Source organism: Scomber japonicus, chromosome 13 (genome assembly GCF_027409825.1).
Source record: "Scomber japonicus isolate fScoJap1 chromosome 13, fScoJap1.pri, whole genome shotgun sequence".
Lineage (NCBI taxonomy): Eukaryota > Metazoa > Chordata > Actinopteri > Scombriformes > Scombridae > Scomber > Scomber japonicus.
Window position 1 is genome coordinate 19371742 of NC_070590.1, and position 19172 is coordinate 19390913.

Genomic DNA, 19172 nt, shown 5'->3' on the forward strand with positions numbered 1-19172 from the left:
AGCAGTGAAGGAGTCTCAGGATGAACAGTTAATTATGTGTGTCAGGAATTAGGAATATGTACTAAAATGTGCCACATAAAGAACTTGAATGACAAAAGAAAACAGTGACTTTAAAATTAAAAACAAACAAATAAACTGAAAATATAAATATTTTATTCCCCTACCAAGAAGCTTGTTGAGGTGAACATAAACGTACATACACTTTCTTACAGTTGAGTTTCAAATCAATCATTCTCACATTTGTACAACAAATGTTAGCCATCTGAAGTATTTATTAAATAACTACAAAAAAATATTCCATGAGGATGTTCAAGCAAAGTGACAAAATAACAGCTTTGACTGTAAATATGATGTCAGTTGCAAACAGTATACACATAAAGTGCCGAAGTTGCAGAAAAAAATAACTGTTTGCAGTTTACAAATTTAAGCCATGGTTCAACACACAGTTTCCAACATGGTGGACATGCTTTCAAACTTCATTAACCTCTTTATACACAAAGATACTTCTGATTTACAAACTGTATCTGTAAGTGGAACAAGCTGCTCAGGACTGACATGCTTGCCTTACAGATGAGGTGTTTATTGGTAAAAACTCCTCAATTTTGCATAATTTCCTAAAAAAAGGATGGTTAATATCTTCTGTGTTTGGAGGTTGCAGCCGACATCCACCCCCATAGCTTAAAAGAAAAGTTCAAGTTCATCGAGTGCCTCTGTCTCCATCTCAGCCTGCGTGAGAAACTCATCCAGGAAATTTTCAGCGTTGGGTGCATTCGTTACGGTGTTCGTCTGTGGCACTTCGACAGTAGTATAAAGCCCACAGTCCGGGCGTTCGACTCCATCTTGCCCGTTGGCGAGCATCTCTAGGAAGCCGGTGCTGTCTGGTGACAGGTTGCTGGCTGTTGTTGCAGGCGAGAGCAAGTCTGATAGGATCTCGTCGCAGTTAGAGCCATCGTAGGTGCTGGAGGTGACAGTGTTAGGAGAGCTAAGATCAGTGCTGTCTGGTCGGCTGGTTCCCCCCTGATGACCTAACAGTGCATCCAGCTTAGCAAGCTTCTTCTTCTTTGCCTTTAATTTCTTCATCAGCTTGTACCTGAGGATTTCGGTTTCGCTGAGACCTGGAGGAAGCTTTGAGGTGTGGCTTTTTTGTTTCTTTGTGGAGGATATTTCAAGATGTCTCTTGACTCCAAGAGCAGGAAGTGATACACTGGACACTGCTGTAGTGCTTGTTAGAGATTTCTGACAGTCAGAAGTGATGGGCTGAAGAAGCTTTGCTTTGCCATTAAGAAGTCCGGGTGATGGGAGTAGATTTGGGGTGTTTGAGGTCTTTGATCTGAATGCACAGTACATTTCTGCAGCTTTCAGCGGGAGACTCTCACTGTCCTCTGTCCTGAGCTGTGGTTTAGGGAAGAGTACGTCAGGTGTCTGCTGTTTTCTCACTGGGTTGGGGGTCGAGTGAGTGGGATGAGTGGGCTTTAATTTTGTGACTGCAGTGGGTGTGGGTGGGGGCATTGGGACAAGTTTAGCAATGGACTTTTGAACATGATTTAGTGGGTGTCTGCTGAGCATGAAAGACCAGCGTGCATTCTGAACCAGTGAAGGCTGGGTCGTGGGACTGGTGGACAGTGTTGAGGTACCAGTAGACGATACAGGGGACACTTGCTGTGTCGTTTCGACAGGTGGTGTGTTATCTTGAGCAGCCGCATCCACACGTTTGTTTTCTTCTGAGGCCTCAAGTGGCGAAACAGGTGGAGCTGCTTTTGTACTGGCTGACATTTTTCTTTTTTGTTGTTTGCTGACTGGTTTGCCTTTGTCTGTCCCTTGTCCTCTCATGGCACCGGGCACAAATGTGGGATCACTGGATGAGCCATCGTCAGTTTCAGGTTCAGATGAGTTGGAGGTGACGGGGAAATCGATGTCACCGCTGTGAGAGGTTTCACTAGCGAATACAACAGAGGAGCTATCTGGTGCTTCATTCGTACTGGGAACACAGGGATCCTGAGTTTGTTCATCGTCATTCAAAGGCTGCATTTCTGAATCTGCTTTTAATTCCACCAGCGTGAGAGTGATAATGTCATTGTGTGTGAGGCCCTCAAAGGTGTCGAGCAGTGTTGTGGAACCGATCGATGTATCAACACCAGCTGTAACTGTTGTGTCTATGACGTTACTGCTGTCGCCAGAGAGTGCACAGACAATGTCAGTGTCATTATGCGAGATGAGAAGAGACTGATCTGGAGTGCAAGTCAAATGTTCATCTGCTATTAAGTCGGATCCAGTCCCGTTCATCCCATGTTTGGATGGGGAAGATTTTGCAGATGTTATGGAGGGAGAACAGGCACGAGGTTCTTTATCCTCTTCCCAGAAGACTATATGCATCTCCCGAGCAGGAACCGGTAGCTTTCGATGAGTTTTACAATCAGGATATTTCAAGTCGTCAAATTCCAGCCAGGACCCTGCAAAAACACACAACAATACACAGTTACAACAAAGACAAAGAAAAAAAGAAAAAACTCATTAGCAATCACATATATCAAAATCCCCGTAAAATGTTAATTATCCCAGTAAATAATTCAAATAAGACGTTCCTTGTTTGAGAAGGAAGAAGTTAAAAACTTTTCAAGCACCACTCCTATATATGTTTTTTCTTTGTTTTATTAAGTTATTTTAGTAACTTAATAAAACCAAGAAAAAACATCAATGAGATTAATAATTACCTTTACAACAGGAGCAGCACATTGAACAACATAAATACTGCAAAACAAAAGGCAGACTAATGACTAAATATCTTAGGTTAATAAAGAATAATCACTCTGACTGGTAAAATCTCACCTGATAAGCCACATATATGCATCCTGTATAAATGAAGATAAAACTAAGGCTGGACTCTTCCCTACTTTAACATTACATAAACTGTCCAGCAGAATGTGCTGTTGGCAAAACTACAATACAGAGGAATTAAACCTCAAACATGACTCAACACCTAGCTCAAGTGTTTGTGAAACTGGTTTCACATGAGTGAAAATTAAGCTTACAGGTTAATACACAGAAGCAAAAAAAACATCTGACGTCTGACTTCAGTCTTACATCCAAAAACCACAGTGGTAATGACATCATCATGAAGCTAAATGGTGATGAGGCCAAGAATTAATTAAAGTTGCCAATTAACTGACATAATTTGGGAAAAGATTGTTTTCATATCTTATCTGTGAAGAACAGTTAATTAACCCATGATAAAATCACTTTTTAAATACATACCATCAGACTGACAAATCCAGGTGACAAAGTGCTTCAGATGATGGTTGTACTGTATGACTGTAGTGACTGAGTAGCATGTCCCCTTGAAGTTGAAGGTGTAGATTGAGACGTCATTGTTGGGAAGACCCTCAACAAAGTGCAGTGCAAACACTGGAGGTACTCTGGGTAACACAAAGAAAAAAGTTTGGTTAAATGGCTTGCCAACTGTAGGCGTGGTCGACTTTCTCTAAACAAACAAAAAAAGCTTTCCATTAAGCATCTGCATCAGTTTAACAGAGAAACAAACTATCTGTAGCAGCCGACTGTAAATGTATTGATGTGACTACTGAAATGTAACAATAAATCTGTAGTTTAGCAGACAATCAAAGTGTTGAACAATAATCAGGGCTGCTGCAAACCTTTTGAAATCACATTTAATAATTCAACAAATCAGATTATGTCTGAGCTTCATGTTTGGAATCAATAAGACAATATTAATAAGGACATTCTTCTGGATTATCCTGTATCCCTATGTAACTATCATGTAAAATCAAATTAATGGCAAATGTCAATGATTAACTGTCCCACTTTACACTTCAAAAAAGCATTTTCAATTTGAATTGGAATGCGCTAGGAATTGTTCATTTAGACCACACGGTGTAAAACAATAAGGTTGTTCTGGTCATTCTCACACTCACAGAGTTGGCTGTAGTTTATACTTCCTATTAAGACACTCACACACATTGCAGTATATCTACCTTTCATACACTTTAACAGTCCATTAAATCTGTAAACTCCAGCTAAGCGGTCAGCAAATTAAAGTATGCTCCTCTTCTTCATGTTGGCCGTTGCAGCTCCATACTAAAAACATTATCCAGATTTAAGCAAATATCAGAAATAACAGAGGACTTTGTGTCTTCTCTGAACCCTCTGTCTAACCATTTATCTATCCTGTTGAAGCCCACTGAAGACCAAATCATATATATATAGTGAATCCAGTGGAGTGATATTTCTCACGTTGCTAGGCATCACCTCTACCATAATTAAAAATAGTTTTATGATTTTTAAAATATTTTTAAATTCAGAAAATCTTACTTAAGACTTTATGGATGTGCAGAAACCCTTATTATTTTCTGTTATTAATTACATTGACCCAGACAATCAGATGCTGTCACTTTCAGACAGAGTGTGCTTTGCCTCAAAGTTAAAGCATGTTGAAGCCGTTTTCTTTCTTTGTCCTGTGAAGTCCACATTTGTTATCCTGCTAAACTGGATTTCTGCTGGACTCTCAAAATCATGCAACTGGCTTGATAAATAGGGAGACAATGTAATCAATAATTATGCAACAGCTGTAAAAACATTAAAGTTTAATCATCTCCTGGGAGTAGGTGTAATTAATTACTTCCCAAATTGTGGTTTCACTGATTTGAAGTAAATTCTGACTAAAGTCACTGAAATCCAGTACTTTAAATATTGAATCAGATAGCTTAGTATGTATGGCTAGTAAATGTACAATACAGACAGACATTCCCTCTTTAGATCTTCCTGCACGCACTCCTAGTTTTGTTGAATTCTCACCTCTCCAGTATCAAAGTCCGGCTCTGATTCTTCTTGCGGCACACATTGCACGGGGCCAAGTGAACTGCATGAAGTGGATGCCAATCAGGCACAATGTTTGTGAAAGAGGGGAGAGTTTTCGTCAACCTGAAATACAGTTAGGATTCACACAAAACAAATAATTGTATTAGAGAACAATGATATTTTCCTTAAAACTAGGTGTTCACATGTCAACAGATATTAATGGTAGTGTTAAAGATAAATACAATTGAGCTGCAACAAAAGGATTATTTTCATTATTGGTTCATCTCCAGATTATTTAATCAATCACTTTGTCTATAAACGATCAGATAATAGTGAACAGGAGTGTGATAAATACAGGAAGGCAACAACAATTGTCTCATTTGATCCAAACAACAGTCCAATGATATTAGTTTACTATTCATGTATGACAAAAAAGCATTATATCACATCTGAGAAGCTAAAACCAACAACTGTTTGGCTACTTTGCATAATAAATATTATTATTTTATTATTAAAATGGTCTCCAATAAGTTTTCTGTCATTCAATCAAGGAATCGATGCAGCTCTCAAATATGATCACTTCTTGCAGGGCCTGCAAGCAGCAGTTAGTCAGCACTGAAGGATGTGGGGTGGTCACCTGTTGGTAAGGAGTCTGCTGACAAACAGCTTTTCTGCTCTTTAAAGACTAAAAGAAAACATTTGACTCAGCTCATCCACAACATTCCTCAAAAATAGTTTCGGTCACACAACTTCGACATGAGGCTGCTCAGGTTGTGCAGCTATCATAAATTCACAGATGACTCGGAGTAGCATCATTTTACATCATATTACTAAAGCACAACCATGTCCTGTTACCCCCGGGAGAATATCTGTACTAGCAGGAGAAAAATAAAAGAAGGCTAAAACTTGTGAACAGTTTTGTACGTTCCAAGTGGATTTACTGGACAGACGGAAGACTACTTACCACAACTTAATGAACTGATTACATGAGATCAATTAACAATTCACTGCTCAAAGTCAGTTGTGTGGTGAAAAATTAAAAGAAAAAACAAAATCACTAATTACAAAGAATTTATCAATTTTGTTTTCAATGTTTCATTAATTTACTGATTTACTTTTTCCTCAGAGAAAAAACCCCAGAGGCAGATTGGGCTGTCCTCCAGTTGCTATAATGAGAAATATATTTGTTCCCACCATTGCTCTCAACATAGGTACTTCCTGTATGCATTCAGTCTCAACTGTCAAACTCCTGGTTGAATAACTCAAAGCTCTTAAGCAAGTTTCAAAATTGCTCTTGACAACACGCTTCAGTGAACTCAGTCAAATATTTCGTATTTAAAAAGAAAAAGAAAAATCACCTACCTTTCTTTCGTGTACGCTTTGCATTCGCTGCACTTGAACTCCCAATCAAATGTCGACTGAAAGAGAGGCTCCACCCAAGAGTCCATCGTGAGCAGAAGTGGCATGGCAAACACAGGACTTTCCCTCTGACCTGAAAGACACCAACACGCAGCGGTTAGAGCATCATGACATGTACAGGTGCTGGGCGAGGCTGCGGTTAACACTTATTCTTAAATATGTGTCCATATGCCTCAGTATGGCTTGTCCCACACCACGCCTTCTTGACTGAGACAAGAGACTTGCAAGCTATGTTTAAGCTACATTATACAGAAACCACAACCAGACAGACTACCCCTTTATATTGCGTATTTTCCCCCACTATTATCTGTTAGCAAAAAAGTGGAATTTGGCTATTTGAAATATAATATTCATGAACAGAAGGGCCTGAGGGAACCTGGTAGCATTGTGTTGTTGAGGCTGAATGAGCTCAGACATCTCCCCCTTCCTCACAGTAGCTTTGCACATTTGCATGTTGTTCAAGATCTAACGCTGCTGATGGCTTCAGAAATGTAAAAACATACATATTTTAAAACCTTTTTTATTTATGAAAATCAACACATTTTTCTTCATGTGCCTCATATTTAGAAGGAAAAGGACAAATTCATGAAACTGACTCCAAAATAAATTACCTCAGTTGAGTAATGCCTCATCTTTTAATGGACCTTTCTGTTAATTAACTAACAGAAAGGTCCACAGATATGGCAACTACTGCAAACCAAGCTGAGAAAAACAACTCAAACTTGTTTCCTTGCCCCTCATATATATATAAAATTACATACGTAAATTACATACATAAGCAACAAGGACTGTCTCAATTTAAAATGCTGTACTGTCATGTACTAAAGATAAAAGCAATAAAAAAATTGAATGACAGGAAACAATTGAAAATAATTTCTATTCTGCTATACTGAATTCATTCTAACTGGGCTGATATGTGGTACTGTGTGGCGTCAGTGATTGAGCTTACCCAGTTTGCAGTGTAGCTTTGGCTGCAGTAGTTTGAAGAGTGAAATCCTCAGACTCTGTAGATCTGAATGGGTCATTTCCAGCACGTGATTTGGCACCTTCACAACACCATCTAGACAGAAAACAACTTCAGATAAGTAAACTGCACATATAAGCACAAAAACCCTCAACTTTGTTAGTAGGAATTACATTTATACAAATATATTTACAAGGGGTGGGTGAAAACCAAACCAAAACGATTCACATAATCTCCATTTATATTTCCTGTGATTCTGAATTGATTCAAAAATGTCAAAAATCTACTTTCTAAAGCCACGGTTCAACCACAAGAACTTTCCCCAGATACCAAGAACCATTTGAGGACCTTTTTAAACTTTTTTTAACCACTTTAGAGACCAGGGTCTAAATTAAGTGTCCGAGAGATTGTTTTACCCCGCTAAGAATTCCCTGCTGAGGTGGTAGTATTTCCAAAAGTACAGGAACTTCGAGGACGGGGTTTGCCGGGATATCTGTCGCTGACTGATTGAAACACACAGAGTGCAGCTGTGTACCACTTCATTCATAAAAACCAGGACTCTCGTATGCATTAAGGACCAGCTTAGGACAATGTTAAGCATTTGTTTGTTAATGTTAAGCAAAGTAAGGCACCGTTGTCAAAAAAAAAAAAAAAAAAAAAAAGAGGAAAAGAAGAGATACACTATATTGCCAAAAGTATTGGCTCACCTGCCTTGACTCGCATATGAACTTATGTGACACCCCATTCTTAATCCACAGGGTTTAATATGACGTTGGTCCCCCCTTTGCAGCTATAACAGCTTCAACTCTTCTGGGAAGGCTTTCCACAAGCTTTAGGAGTGTGTTTATGGGAAATTTGGAGCATTCTTCCAGAAGCGCATTTGTGAGGTCACACACTGATGTTGGATGAGAAGGCCTGGCTCTCAGTCTCCGCTCTAATTCATCCCAAAGGTGTTCTATCGGGTTGAGGTCAGGACCCACACCAAACGCTTTTATCCATGTCTTTATGGACCTTACTTTGTGCACTGGTGTACAGTCATGTTGGAACAGGAAGGGGCCATCCCCAAACTGGTCCCACAAAGTTAGGAGCATGGAATCATCCAAAATCTCTTGGTATGCTGAAGCATTCAGAGTTCCTGTCACTGGAACTAAGGGGCCATGCCCAGCTCCTGAAAAACCCTACACCATAATACCCCCTCCACTAAACTTTACACTTGCCACAATGCAGTCAGACAAGTACCGTTCTCCTGGCAACCACCAAACCCAGACTCGTCCATCAGATCGCCAGATGGTGAAGCTCGATTCGTCACTTCAGAGAACGCGTCTCCACTGCTCTAGAGTCCAGTGGCTGCGTGCTTTACACCACTGCATCCAACGCTTTACATTGTACTTGGTGATGTTTGGCTTGGATGCAGCTGCTCAGCCATGGAAACCCATTCCATGAAGCTCACTACGCACTGTTCTTGAGCTAATCTGAAGGCCACATGAAGTTTGGAGGTCTGTAGCGATTGACTCTGCAGAAAGTTGGCGACCTCTGCACACTACGCACCTCAGCATCCGCTGACCCCGCTCCGTCATTTTACGTGGCCTACCACTCCGTGGCTGAGTTGCTGTCATTCCCAATCGCTTCCACTTTGTTATAATACCATTGACAGTTGACTGTGGAATATTTAGGAGCGAGGAAATTTCACGACTGGACTTGTTGCACAGGTGGCATCCTATCACAGTACCACGCTGGAATTCACTGAGCTCCTGAGAGCAACCCATTCTTTCACAAATGTTTGTAGAAACAGTTTGCATGCCTTGGTGCTTGATTTTATACACCTGTGGTCATGGAAGTGATTGGAACACTTAATTTCAATTATTTGGATGAGTGAGTGAATATTTTTGTCAATATAGCGTAGAATGAACGAGAGAGAGAGAGAGAGAGAGAGAGAGAGAGAGGGGGGGGGGGGGGGGGAGAGCGGCAGTCAAAAGAACAAAGCAGTGAGAATTAAAACGTTATTTCAAATAAATAAGTAACCATCAAACACTCAAATGATTTACCGTGGACACAATGCTCTAAATACCAAGAACAGTTGTGATATCATACTGCATTTCAAACACTGCCATCATTTTTAAATTCCTCATGTCTAATTTGCATTTATCTCTATCTGGTTCCTCTGATGTGGGGGAAACACAAACAAGACTGCACAAGAAGGACTTTAAAGTTTCAGGTTCAGTCTCAGATTAGTTCCTCTGGCTCCAAAGTAACTATAACTTTTGAATTACTTGAATATACTTTTGAGGAAACTTTAATAAATTTGATTTAAACATTACAAGACACAAAAAACTAACAAGTTTTTAAAGATTCGCTGAATTCACTTTATATTGGCTCATTTTTAAAACCTACTAATTGCAAACTTCTGAACTTAAAATACTGTATAAAGCCTTGAGTAGGGTGCCACAGTCTGGCATATATGACACATACAGGTTTTGAACATGTAAGGCTGTGTTCACACTACAAGCCAAAATCCGATTTTTAGCCAATCGAGATTGGAACCAGGTGGGTCTTATGAAGTGTGAACTGTCATAAATCACATGAGATACGATTTTTGCAAACCAGATAGAAACCACCTTTAGGAGGAAGCTTCAAATCTCATTTGGACAGATGTGTCTGAGTGTGAACAGCTCCAAACACTCATATTGGACTTGACTGTCCGTGACGTCTCTCTACGTCTCTATGCTACGTCACTCTGAGACACCAGACTCACTCTTATTCCAGTTGTTGTTGCTAGGTGATATCACTGGAGGACTTATTCCAGTTGTTGTTGCTAGGTGATATCACTGGAGGCAACGGAGGACGTCGTAAACATCAGTCCATGGACAGAGGACCAAACTGTATTATTAATCTTTGGGGAGATGGCTCCGTTCAAGTGAAGCTCGAGGGTTTGTTGTTGCTGTCGCAATTATATGACATCACACAACACACGCTAGATGATGCCTCCGCTCCGACGACGTTGCCACAGCAACCTGTCAGATTGGTCATTAAAGTGGCCCAGTCTGAACAGAGCCAAATCCCATTTGGGCACTTGGAAGGAATCAGATTTGCCTGCAGTCTGAACGCAGCCTAAGAGTCCATTCTTGATTAATAGACATTCTCACAGTCTACATTTCTCTTTTTAGAGCGAGCCATGTAAAATTAATTTTGAATTTTTTCACTCACTGACTCGAATCAACCCTTTCCAGAATGCACAGATTTGATTTGAGTAACGTCACGTGACATGATTTACAACGCATGTTGAAGAAAATGCTAGAAAAGCTGTGCTGGTAAAAATACAAACTCTCCATCAAAATGTCATAATTCTCAATTACAGTTTGTCAAAATTTTATCAAAATCACAGGTTGGCCTAATGCAATTTCAAAATCGCAAGATGTGCATTATTTGTGCTGCAGTGCTGTAACACACACATCATCTTAATGGTTTTCAATTAAAACGAGTTACAACATGACTCTAAACTTAATATTTACACACATGCCTTTAGGATAGGTGTAAATCATAAAATGTCACAGAACTCAATTATGCCAAAACAGTTGTTCTGCTACACAGCATCACCTTTTCTGGTAATTGCAGCCATTTTTTCAACACAGTATTCCAATAGAGACATGATTTCTTGATATGATATCTCATTCAATCCAGTTTGCTACAATGTGCTACAATCTCAAATAATAACAATTGCAACATCAGCCAAAATAATCACAATCAGATATTTTTCAAAATCTCTTCTCAATAATTCATCAGTTGTAGGTCTGGTTCTGGGATAGGGCAGTGTCTGGGTCCACACCTAGACCACAGACTGCCTATTAGTGATTTTGGTACTAGTGTATGACTCAAAACGATCCTGTTATAGCGTAGGGTTAACGTACTTGCACGGTGTGCAAGTGAAAATCATTAGTAACCCATTGATATTAAATCAACCAGTGAAATTCTAGCAGCACAGAATGAATTTTGGGCAAACACTGTGACAAGACGTTTATAACAAAACAGCAGATCTGTCCGCCTCCCCTTAGTTTGTTATTCTTATGCAGACAGAAAGAAATTAAACTGCTTTCAAATGAATTAACTCAATAAATGCAGTTCACTTTAAAAAAATAATACAATTAAATAATTTTATCTTAATTGCCAGTCATGTTTCATATTGTCATATTTTCAGTGGAATAAGGACACCAGTGAATGGTTTGGCACAGAGTATACTGGAGCAGGAGACTGAAAATTGTGAACCGTTTTCTATTCATTCAGTCGAGTTGAGTTTTTAATCGATCACTCAAGAATACGAATCAAATCCAAAGATTCACCCCCAATATTTACCACTAAATGAAGCTAAAATGTTGCTGTTTTTTTACACAGTGGGATGTTTCTATTGATTGCAGCACTGTATTTACAGCCAGATGACCATAACCCCAAAATAAGGCTGGGTGTAATGGCCAAAAATGTTATCACAATAAAGATTTTCATATCAGTTGATATTAATAATTATCTCAATAAATCTCAGTTTTAGCCCCAACATCAAAATATGCATCTGGAAACGGAATAGTTCTAGCAAATGCAATACTCTCAAAAAATATTGCAAATATTTTTGACATGACATTATTCTGACAGGTATACTCTGTTTAACTTACCCCTGTCTGTCTGCTGGTGGACTTTGATGACGGCGAGAGCGTCTTCATATCCTTTAATCAGCTGCCACACAGATGAGTGCTGAGGTTCATCTTTAGGTATACTTGTTTTTAAGCTCTTACAGTTCACTAAAGCAACAAGCAGAGCGTCCAGCCAACACAGGCTGTCTTTGTTCCTCCAGAAAGGCTGACCGAGAACCGATACAAGCTCCTCTGACTCCGTTATTGAGGTAGAGTGCAAATATTCTGATTTAACACTTAATACATCCGTACTTGTGGTGATGTGTGCAGTCGTTGATTTCTGCTCTGTCTTTGCTGTCTTTTCGTTCTGCTGAGGCGATGGCGTTTCAGTTGAATAGATGTCCACATTTAGGAAGCCAGACTGATTGGATTCCAGACAGCAGCGCTTGTTTGGCACCTCAGGAGTACTCTTTACCTGCCTCAAGTCTTCCTCTGCCTCTGATGTACCACAATGAGGAGAGCGCGCTGGCTCTTCCTCATCAGCGGCCAACAAAGCTTCTGAAGTGCACTGCAGGTGTCCAACTGAGGCTGCAGGAGAAGCAAGACTTTCGGTACAGGCAGCTTTCTCTGATTTCCCTTCCTGAACATCTTCATCTTGTGGTGAATCCCATCCTTCTGTCTCTGCAACTGGACAGTCACTGTGGTATCCATTTACCTTTCCACTGTCTGTCTTGGTTGCTGCATGTTGACCATTTACAGCACCAGGCTCTCCTTGGCTGAGATGTGTGTCAGTGGCATTTTTTGGCACAGGACTGTCAGGTTCACTTGGTCGCAGACGTTTGGGTGGGAGTTTAATCACCTCTTTATTTTCCAATGAATTTTTTCTTTTGTTTCCAACAGCAGGCTCCACAGGAACCAAGTTAGCCAAGACATCCTCCAAAGGCCGGCTGACCAAAGGGAAGAGGCACTATGTGGGAATGACAGAAAAGTTAAAAATGTAGCTAAGAAAAAACACATGAAACACGGCTGCTCAGCTGCATGAGTGACAGCTGCACTGGGACATACCTGCGGGTTTGTGCAGAGGGTGATTGACTCCTGGAGATTGATGTGGTAAGAGCGCAGAGCATAGGTCAGGCCCTTTGAGGTGCACCAGGGACAATACTCCAGTGAAGAAGTTCTTTCCTGAACCTTAAAATTAAAGAAACATGACATTAATAAAGACTGCAGTCTTCCATAAAAGTTAATTTCACTATTTCTTATTTAAACCCAAGATATTAAATAGCTTAAAGGACCAGTGTGTTGGATTTAATGGCTTCTAGTGGTGAGGTTGGAGACTGCAAACACCTGAATACCACTCCCCCATCACATGTGTAGAAGAAACCCCGTTTCCACTAAGGAAGTTCCTGGTAAAATTTAGGAAGCAGGACATTTACAGGAAGGGCAGGGACTCGGTTAGCCCCCATAACAATTCTGGGAGATTGTCCTTTCGGGGGGGGGGTTCCTGCTATGGAGACACACACCAACGGCCCCGTAAAATTACCCTGAAGTTTCTGCAGTGGAAACAGGGCTTATGAAAAACGTGAAAGGCCTCTCTAGGTGACAGTGTTTGCGTTATCCGTTCTGGGCTACCGTAGAAACATGGTGGGTCCCGTGCAAGAGGACCCGCTTCCTATGTGGATACAAGGGGCTTGTTCTAAGCTAACAAAAACAGTGATTCTTATAAAAATATGAGAGTTATATTATTTTTCTGGCCATAGAGCTGGCTAAATCTTACACACTGCTTCTTTAAGTGGACATGCCATGGACATTAAATTTTATCCTGCATACATTTAAATACACATCTGTACACATTCATTAGACAAAAGACAATTAGGAAGGTTTTACTTTAGTTACCTTGTTGAATTGGAGCATTCAGCTAAGAGTGTTTTTTTTGTTAAAACTTAGATTTTTGCTCATTGGTGAAGTTAAATGGCAAATATGAAGTGGAATGTCATTAGTAGGTGTCAATTACCAATAAAAGTACCTGAAACTTTAAAATAAGTTGTAATAGAAAAACATTATTTTCTTCTAAATAGATGAATATGGTAATAATTGAGTACACACTTCCTCATTATATAGATAACAATCTTTGAGATTCAACATCATTACAGGCCTCCAGCCAAACCAAACCTTTCGCCTTTTACTAAAGATTTCCGTTTGTGTTTTCTTTTCTTTGATTTGGATTGGTACTGCCCAGTCACAGTATTTTTCAAATATAATTCAGCTTTGCGCAAGTGACAACAGCGAGAGGAAAACTTGAGCTCTACTGACTTTTCCCAAATACCCCGCCAGTGGTGAGGCCAAAGCCCCCAAACCAGTGTCTTCACCAGTCATTGGCAAACTGCTGCTTCTCCTCTGGTCCAAAGCAATCCGGTGCCATTCACAAAATATTACCATGTCACCGCAACCTGGCTCACCTCTGAAGGAGCTGAGGAGAAAAATACAGCCCCATACAGGGCATGTTAATCAATACCTACAAGTGATGAAGACACATGGAAATGCACTCCACCTTAGGGTTGTGATACAATAGCCATTTGTCATCTGAGATTTTTCAATGTTGTTTTTGCAGTGGTGACTTTCCCTTCGATATCTCAGGTTATATTACAGATAATGCTGCAAGTGTATAAGTAAAAACCTTTCTAGCAATATTGGATTTATAGGATCTTTATAGGATTTAATTATAGGAGGCTACTTGCTTGAATTTCTATAATATGTATTCCATTACTACTGCATATGTATTAAATGAATCATACTGTGATGGAAGTAGTATCCTCAGGCACTATGTGCAAAAATGCATTTAAAAGTTTATCTGAAGTTTATTAGAGACTTCGGCAGTGTGAGTTAGTAATATCAAGTGGATAACTGCCACATTTACAGTCTTTTTAGCATGAAGTATTTGGGAACCTGACCAAAAGACTTGAAACCTGAACTTGTCCTCTAATACGAACTAAAAAGGAAATCAGAACCAATCGAGGGCTCAAGTTGTTTCAATTTGACTCCCTCTGCTGCACTGTACTAGTCGGATGTTTGCAGGTGCGCACGTGGGGCAGCCCGGTCAGTTATACACACACTGAAAGAGCTCATACATTTAATTATTAAGACAACACACGAAACACGTCTGAGATACACAATGACACGTTTATAGTTAGGACTAGCTTTGTATCAACGTTATTCGAAATATAGCTAAACACATCGCAGTCTCTTTAACTTGTATTCCACTAACGAAGCAAAATTGTGTATGACTATAATATGCAAAGCACTGATTTACCATGGGCGGGCGAACACATTAACGCTATAATGACTTAAATACAATTAGATAAACTATTATTAATAAGCGCAACAATTACAAACTATCGACACCGGCGCCTTGCAGCTAGCATGCTAACATTAGCCTGAGAGCAGTTCAGTCACTACCGAGCCGTCATTCCCATTTCAGTGAATAAAAATTATACGTACCGAAACCAAACTTAAATTATGTGTGATAGTACGATGCTCATCGGCGAAATCCATCCACAAACAGCTGTATTGATAACTTGAATCCCCGCCTGCGGTATGATCCCATGTGTTCGTGTCTCAAACGTACTTATTCCGCCGCTCAGCAGCACTGGTGCAGCGGCCTTTGTCGTCCCCCCATCTTCGAGGAACAATGGTTCCGCAGGCTACTGCCCCCATTTGGCAGTTCAGGTGAACTGCAGCCAGTGTGTTCACTCGAGTTATTGTTCATGATGGTGTGGTTGGCTTGCACTGGCACTGCCCATGAAATCACTGCCAAACGGTGCGAGTACATAAAAATTTAAGTGTTCAAAGATGAGTCGCATTTATTATTATTATTATTATTATTATTATTATTAATAATAATAATAATTATTATTATTATTATTGTTATTGTTAATTATTTATTATTTATTATTATTATTACATGATAGATTGGTAGATAGATGCTTGATTAACCCCAAAGCAAAATTAAAATAAAATTTTACAGTGGTAGGGTGCTGTGATTGTCCATGGATGTCAGAACTGAGTGTACTAAATATAGACAACCTGAATAATCTACGCAATATATCAAATAAATATAGCCTATAGGCTCAACTGCAATTATAATTTTGAAGAGAATTATTGTTTATTAATGACATTTCCCATCACATCTTACAAGGGTCTTTAATGGTCTTAAATAGGTTAAATCTAAATTCATCAGACCCAGAGACTGTAGGATTGATATATTTACACTGATTTGATAAAGAAAAGCAAGCAACATTTCACATTTGTGAAATTGTACTTGAAAAAAATGACTTGATACTAAAACAATTAATTAATCAATTAATTAATTAATTGTCAAGATTGAAAGTGTTTAGCCAAATTTGCTGCCTTGTTATTTCAGATAGACTTTCTTTCTTTCTTTCTTTTTTTTTTTTTTTTACATAAGGCCAACTATTTATTTATGTATTTATTTATTTATTTATGTCAACTTTCTGTGCATGGCTTTGGGATGCGTAGAAGGTGGGGGGGGGGGGGGGGGGGGTTGGTTTGATGGGGTGGGATATGTCACTCCTATTCTATAATACAGCCCAGCTCTCACAACTCCTGTAACCCCCAACCCACAACACACGCATGTCTCCCTTTTACACCACCCAATCCCGCCTCCTGCGTGTGCCCTCCTCCCTTAAGCCCCTCCTGTATGTGCTTCTCTGCTGTCCTCTATTTTTCCTCTTGATGACAAAATGAATTTGCATATTTTTCCCAGGGAGCGCTCATTAGAATGCATAAACCGGCGGCCTCCTCGCCTCATGAGCAGGCTATAGCTTTCTGCCGTGGCATCTCCTGATGCAAAATGAGACACACAAACAGGCAGCATCACAGGCAGACATGTGGCTTGAGTCTGGGTTGTGATTGGCATTTGGAATCAGTTCACCCTTCCCATTCTTAATTCAAGGATAAGAATAAACTCTGTGTCAGCCATTTTTCTTTGTTTCTGTATTAGCTGCTAAGCATAAGCATATTTATTAGATGTTTCTTCATGAGATGTACAAAGAAATAATTATACATTTCTTAAACACATGTGACTACAATACTATCTTCAGTGGGCATATGAATGCATTTTGCAAATCAAAGAGAACCATGAAGATTTTCTTTATTTTATTACCCCACCCCCCACTACCACACACAGGAATTTATAGTCAGATAATAGCATCATCCACTTTGGGCAAAGTAAGCAATTAATTTTGAGAAAGGCCCTTTTCATAGTCTGAAATCATAGTCCCATCATATTAGTGGCCTATTCACTGGATGCCAATTCCTCCACAGTTTATATCTATGGAGATATATATATACACGTCAGTTGACCTAATGGTGGCGCTAGAGCATGGGTCACACAGTCAAAATATTAGTCAGTTTATACCTACTGGAAATGTAAATTTCAACAGCCCATATGCTGTTTGCACAATTCTTCAACAATATGTTATAACCCTTAGTTAAGCTATATTATACCATTACACAGGGTGCACAGCCGGTTTTGTTTCTGTGTGAGTTGTGAGTCAGAAGATATCATAAAAGCATAGTTCATGGCAGATGCAAGCATTGTAGAAAATCTCTGTCTGACAGTGGCACTAGAGCCAAGTCAGGGGGGTTATCCAGCTAATTAGGGTTATTTGGATAGCATGAATGTGCACAGCAAAATTCACACCAATGAAACCTTCGTTTTCAACATCTGCTGTTGATCAGACAAACAAACAAACACGATCACATCACTTCTTGAAATGTCTTGACAGCACTAATGAAACTAATTGCTCAACTGTATGACAACAGCACAACAAAATGTGGCTTTAGAGTGTTGATAACTTTGCATCATATGCAAATTAAGGGAATAAAGTTGGAAAAACTGTGACAACTGAATATTCTGTGGGGTAATGTATATTATATTAATCAATATTCTCAAATAATAATATAATATCAGCATTATGCATTAATCTGGACCAACACAACTTGCAACTCACAAAAAATATATAAACATATATATGAGTTGCTTAAAAGGTATCCCCAATATAATATGGCACACTATACTGGGTTGCATTATAATGAATGCATTCCTCGATCCTTACTATTATGTTTTTCCTGTTTATGGATATTGTATTTTTTGGCTTTAACCATTTCATTGCACAGAACAATGTGTGAAAACTGCCTTGATGCTATGATGCAAACCTGTTTTATCATCTATGAGATGTGCAATCAGCAATTAAGTTTGAATACAGTATTGCACAAGAGGCTTACGAGCAACACCTCACTTTGACAAAATAAAAAAAATTGCCAATTACCCCCCTTAACTATAAACTGATTGATCTCCTTACTTTGATTTAAGCTGAATAGAAGCTCTTTTATTTCCCTAAGTCTGTGATTTAATTGAAGATGAGCAGTTCGCCATCTTTCAATCAGTACTGTATGAAGCATGTAAAAAAATAAAAAGTCAAAATAAAAAGATAGAGAAAAATAAAAAAAATCTCAATCTCGATGCCTCACGTGTATTTATCATGATTTTATATCTGGTGTTACGTTCATATATAACAGGAGCTGCATTGTCATAAGTAAACATGGCTATAGCACTGAATGAGTGCCTGGTAAAATGATTATTAGGAATACTTGTCTGATAAAATAAGAAAACACTATGTGGTAACGTTAGTGAAGTGACTTTTTCCCAATAATGAGCTGAAAATGAAAATCACGGCATATACAGCGATTAAAGGGCAGACCCTTAACTAAGTTGCTATTGTGTTATCATGAGCCAAATCCTTTAAAATTTCATATCAAGGGCGTAACTACCCCGTATGGGACGTGCCAGGCGCTTCTAGAGTCTTTTACGGGTGGAAAAAGTGATGCTCTCTACACGCATTTTCAAAGTCATAAATTGCAAATAAGCTCACGTGTATTGGAGGAGAATGTACAATGGAGCAGGTTGAAGGAGTGAGGAGCAGCCCGTCCAACACATTGGCACAACAGTTCACAGCTCCCTCGTTCACTGACTGCAAGCGCTGCACGATGTCTCATTCATTTAACTTGCCTACTGTACACTGCGCTTCAACGTAGTGAATTCAATACTATGGCAAACACACTACACTACTACCAGCTCCAGCATGCTCCGACAGATATGTTTTTGTATCCACGCGCTTCGGAAAACTTCAGTGACGTTTCGCAAAAGAAAGCCAATGAGAACTCGTCTTCTATTAGGACAATGAAAACCCGTCGTCAAATCAGAGAGGCGACAGACCGGGCGCTGGCCAATGGTTTGCGAGCCCCGCCGAGAGTAATGTTAGAGAGCTGAGAAGTGAAGACAC

The 19172-nt window shown here is 39.5% G+C and overlaps 1 protein-coding gene across 1 annotated transcript; it reads right to left on the reverse strand.

The window, feature by feature from the left end:
• Positions 1-137: 137 nt before the first annotated feature.
• On the reverse strand, positions 138-15444 carry uspl1 (ubiquitin specific peptidase like 1). The gene is made up of 8 exons (XM_053331876.1): positions 15307-15444; positions 12877-14278; positions 11854-12778; positions 7181-7291; positions 6175-6304; positions 4810-4935; positions 3253-3413; positions 138-2450 (listed from the first exon to the last, which is right to left on the reverse strand). The coding sequence occupies exons 2-8, from the start codon at positions 13021-13023 to the stop codon at positions 679-681; spliced, it is 3372 nt and encodes a 1123-aa protein (XP_053187851.1). The 5' UTR covers positions 13024-14278; positions 15307-15444; the 3' UTR covers positions 138-678.
• Between the last annotated feature and the right edge of the window lie 3728 nt (positions 15445-19172).

Bases quoted from the DNA above. Each gene is read 5' to 3' on its own strand.
- uspl1 (XM_053331876.1), bottom strand. From the start codon at position 13,023: ATGTCATGTTTCTTTAATTTTAAGGTTCAGGAAAGAACTTCTTCACTG. The intron at 6,305-7,180 runs GTAAGCTCAATC...GGTGTCTTTCAG, and splicing joins AAAGCTACACTGCAAACTGG to GTCAGAGGGAAAGTCCTGTG. The intron at 3,414-4,809 runs GTGAGAATTCAA...TGTGTTACCCAG, and splicing joins CGGACTTTGATACTGGAGAG to AGTACCTCCAGTGTTTGCAC.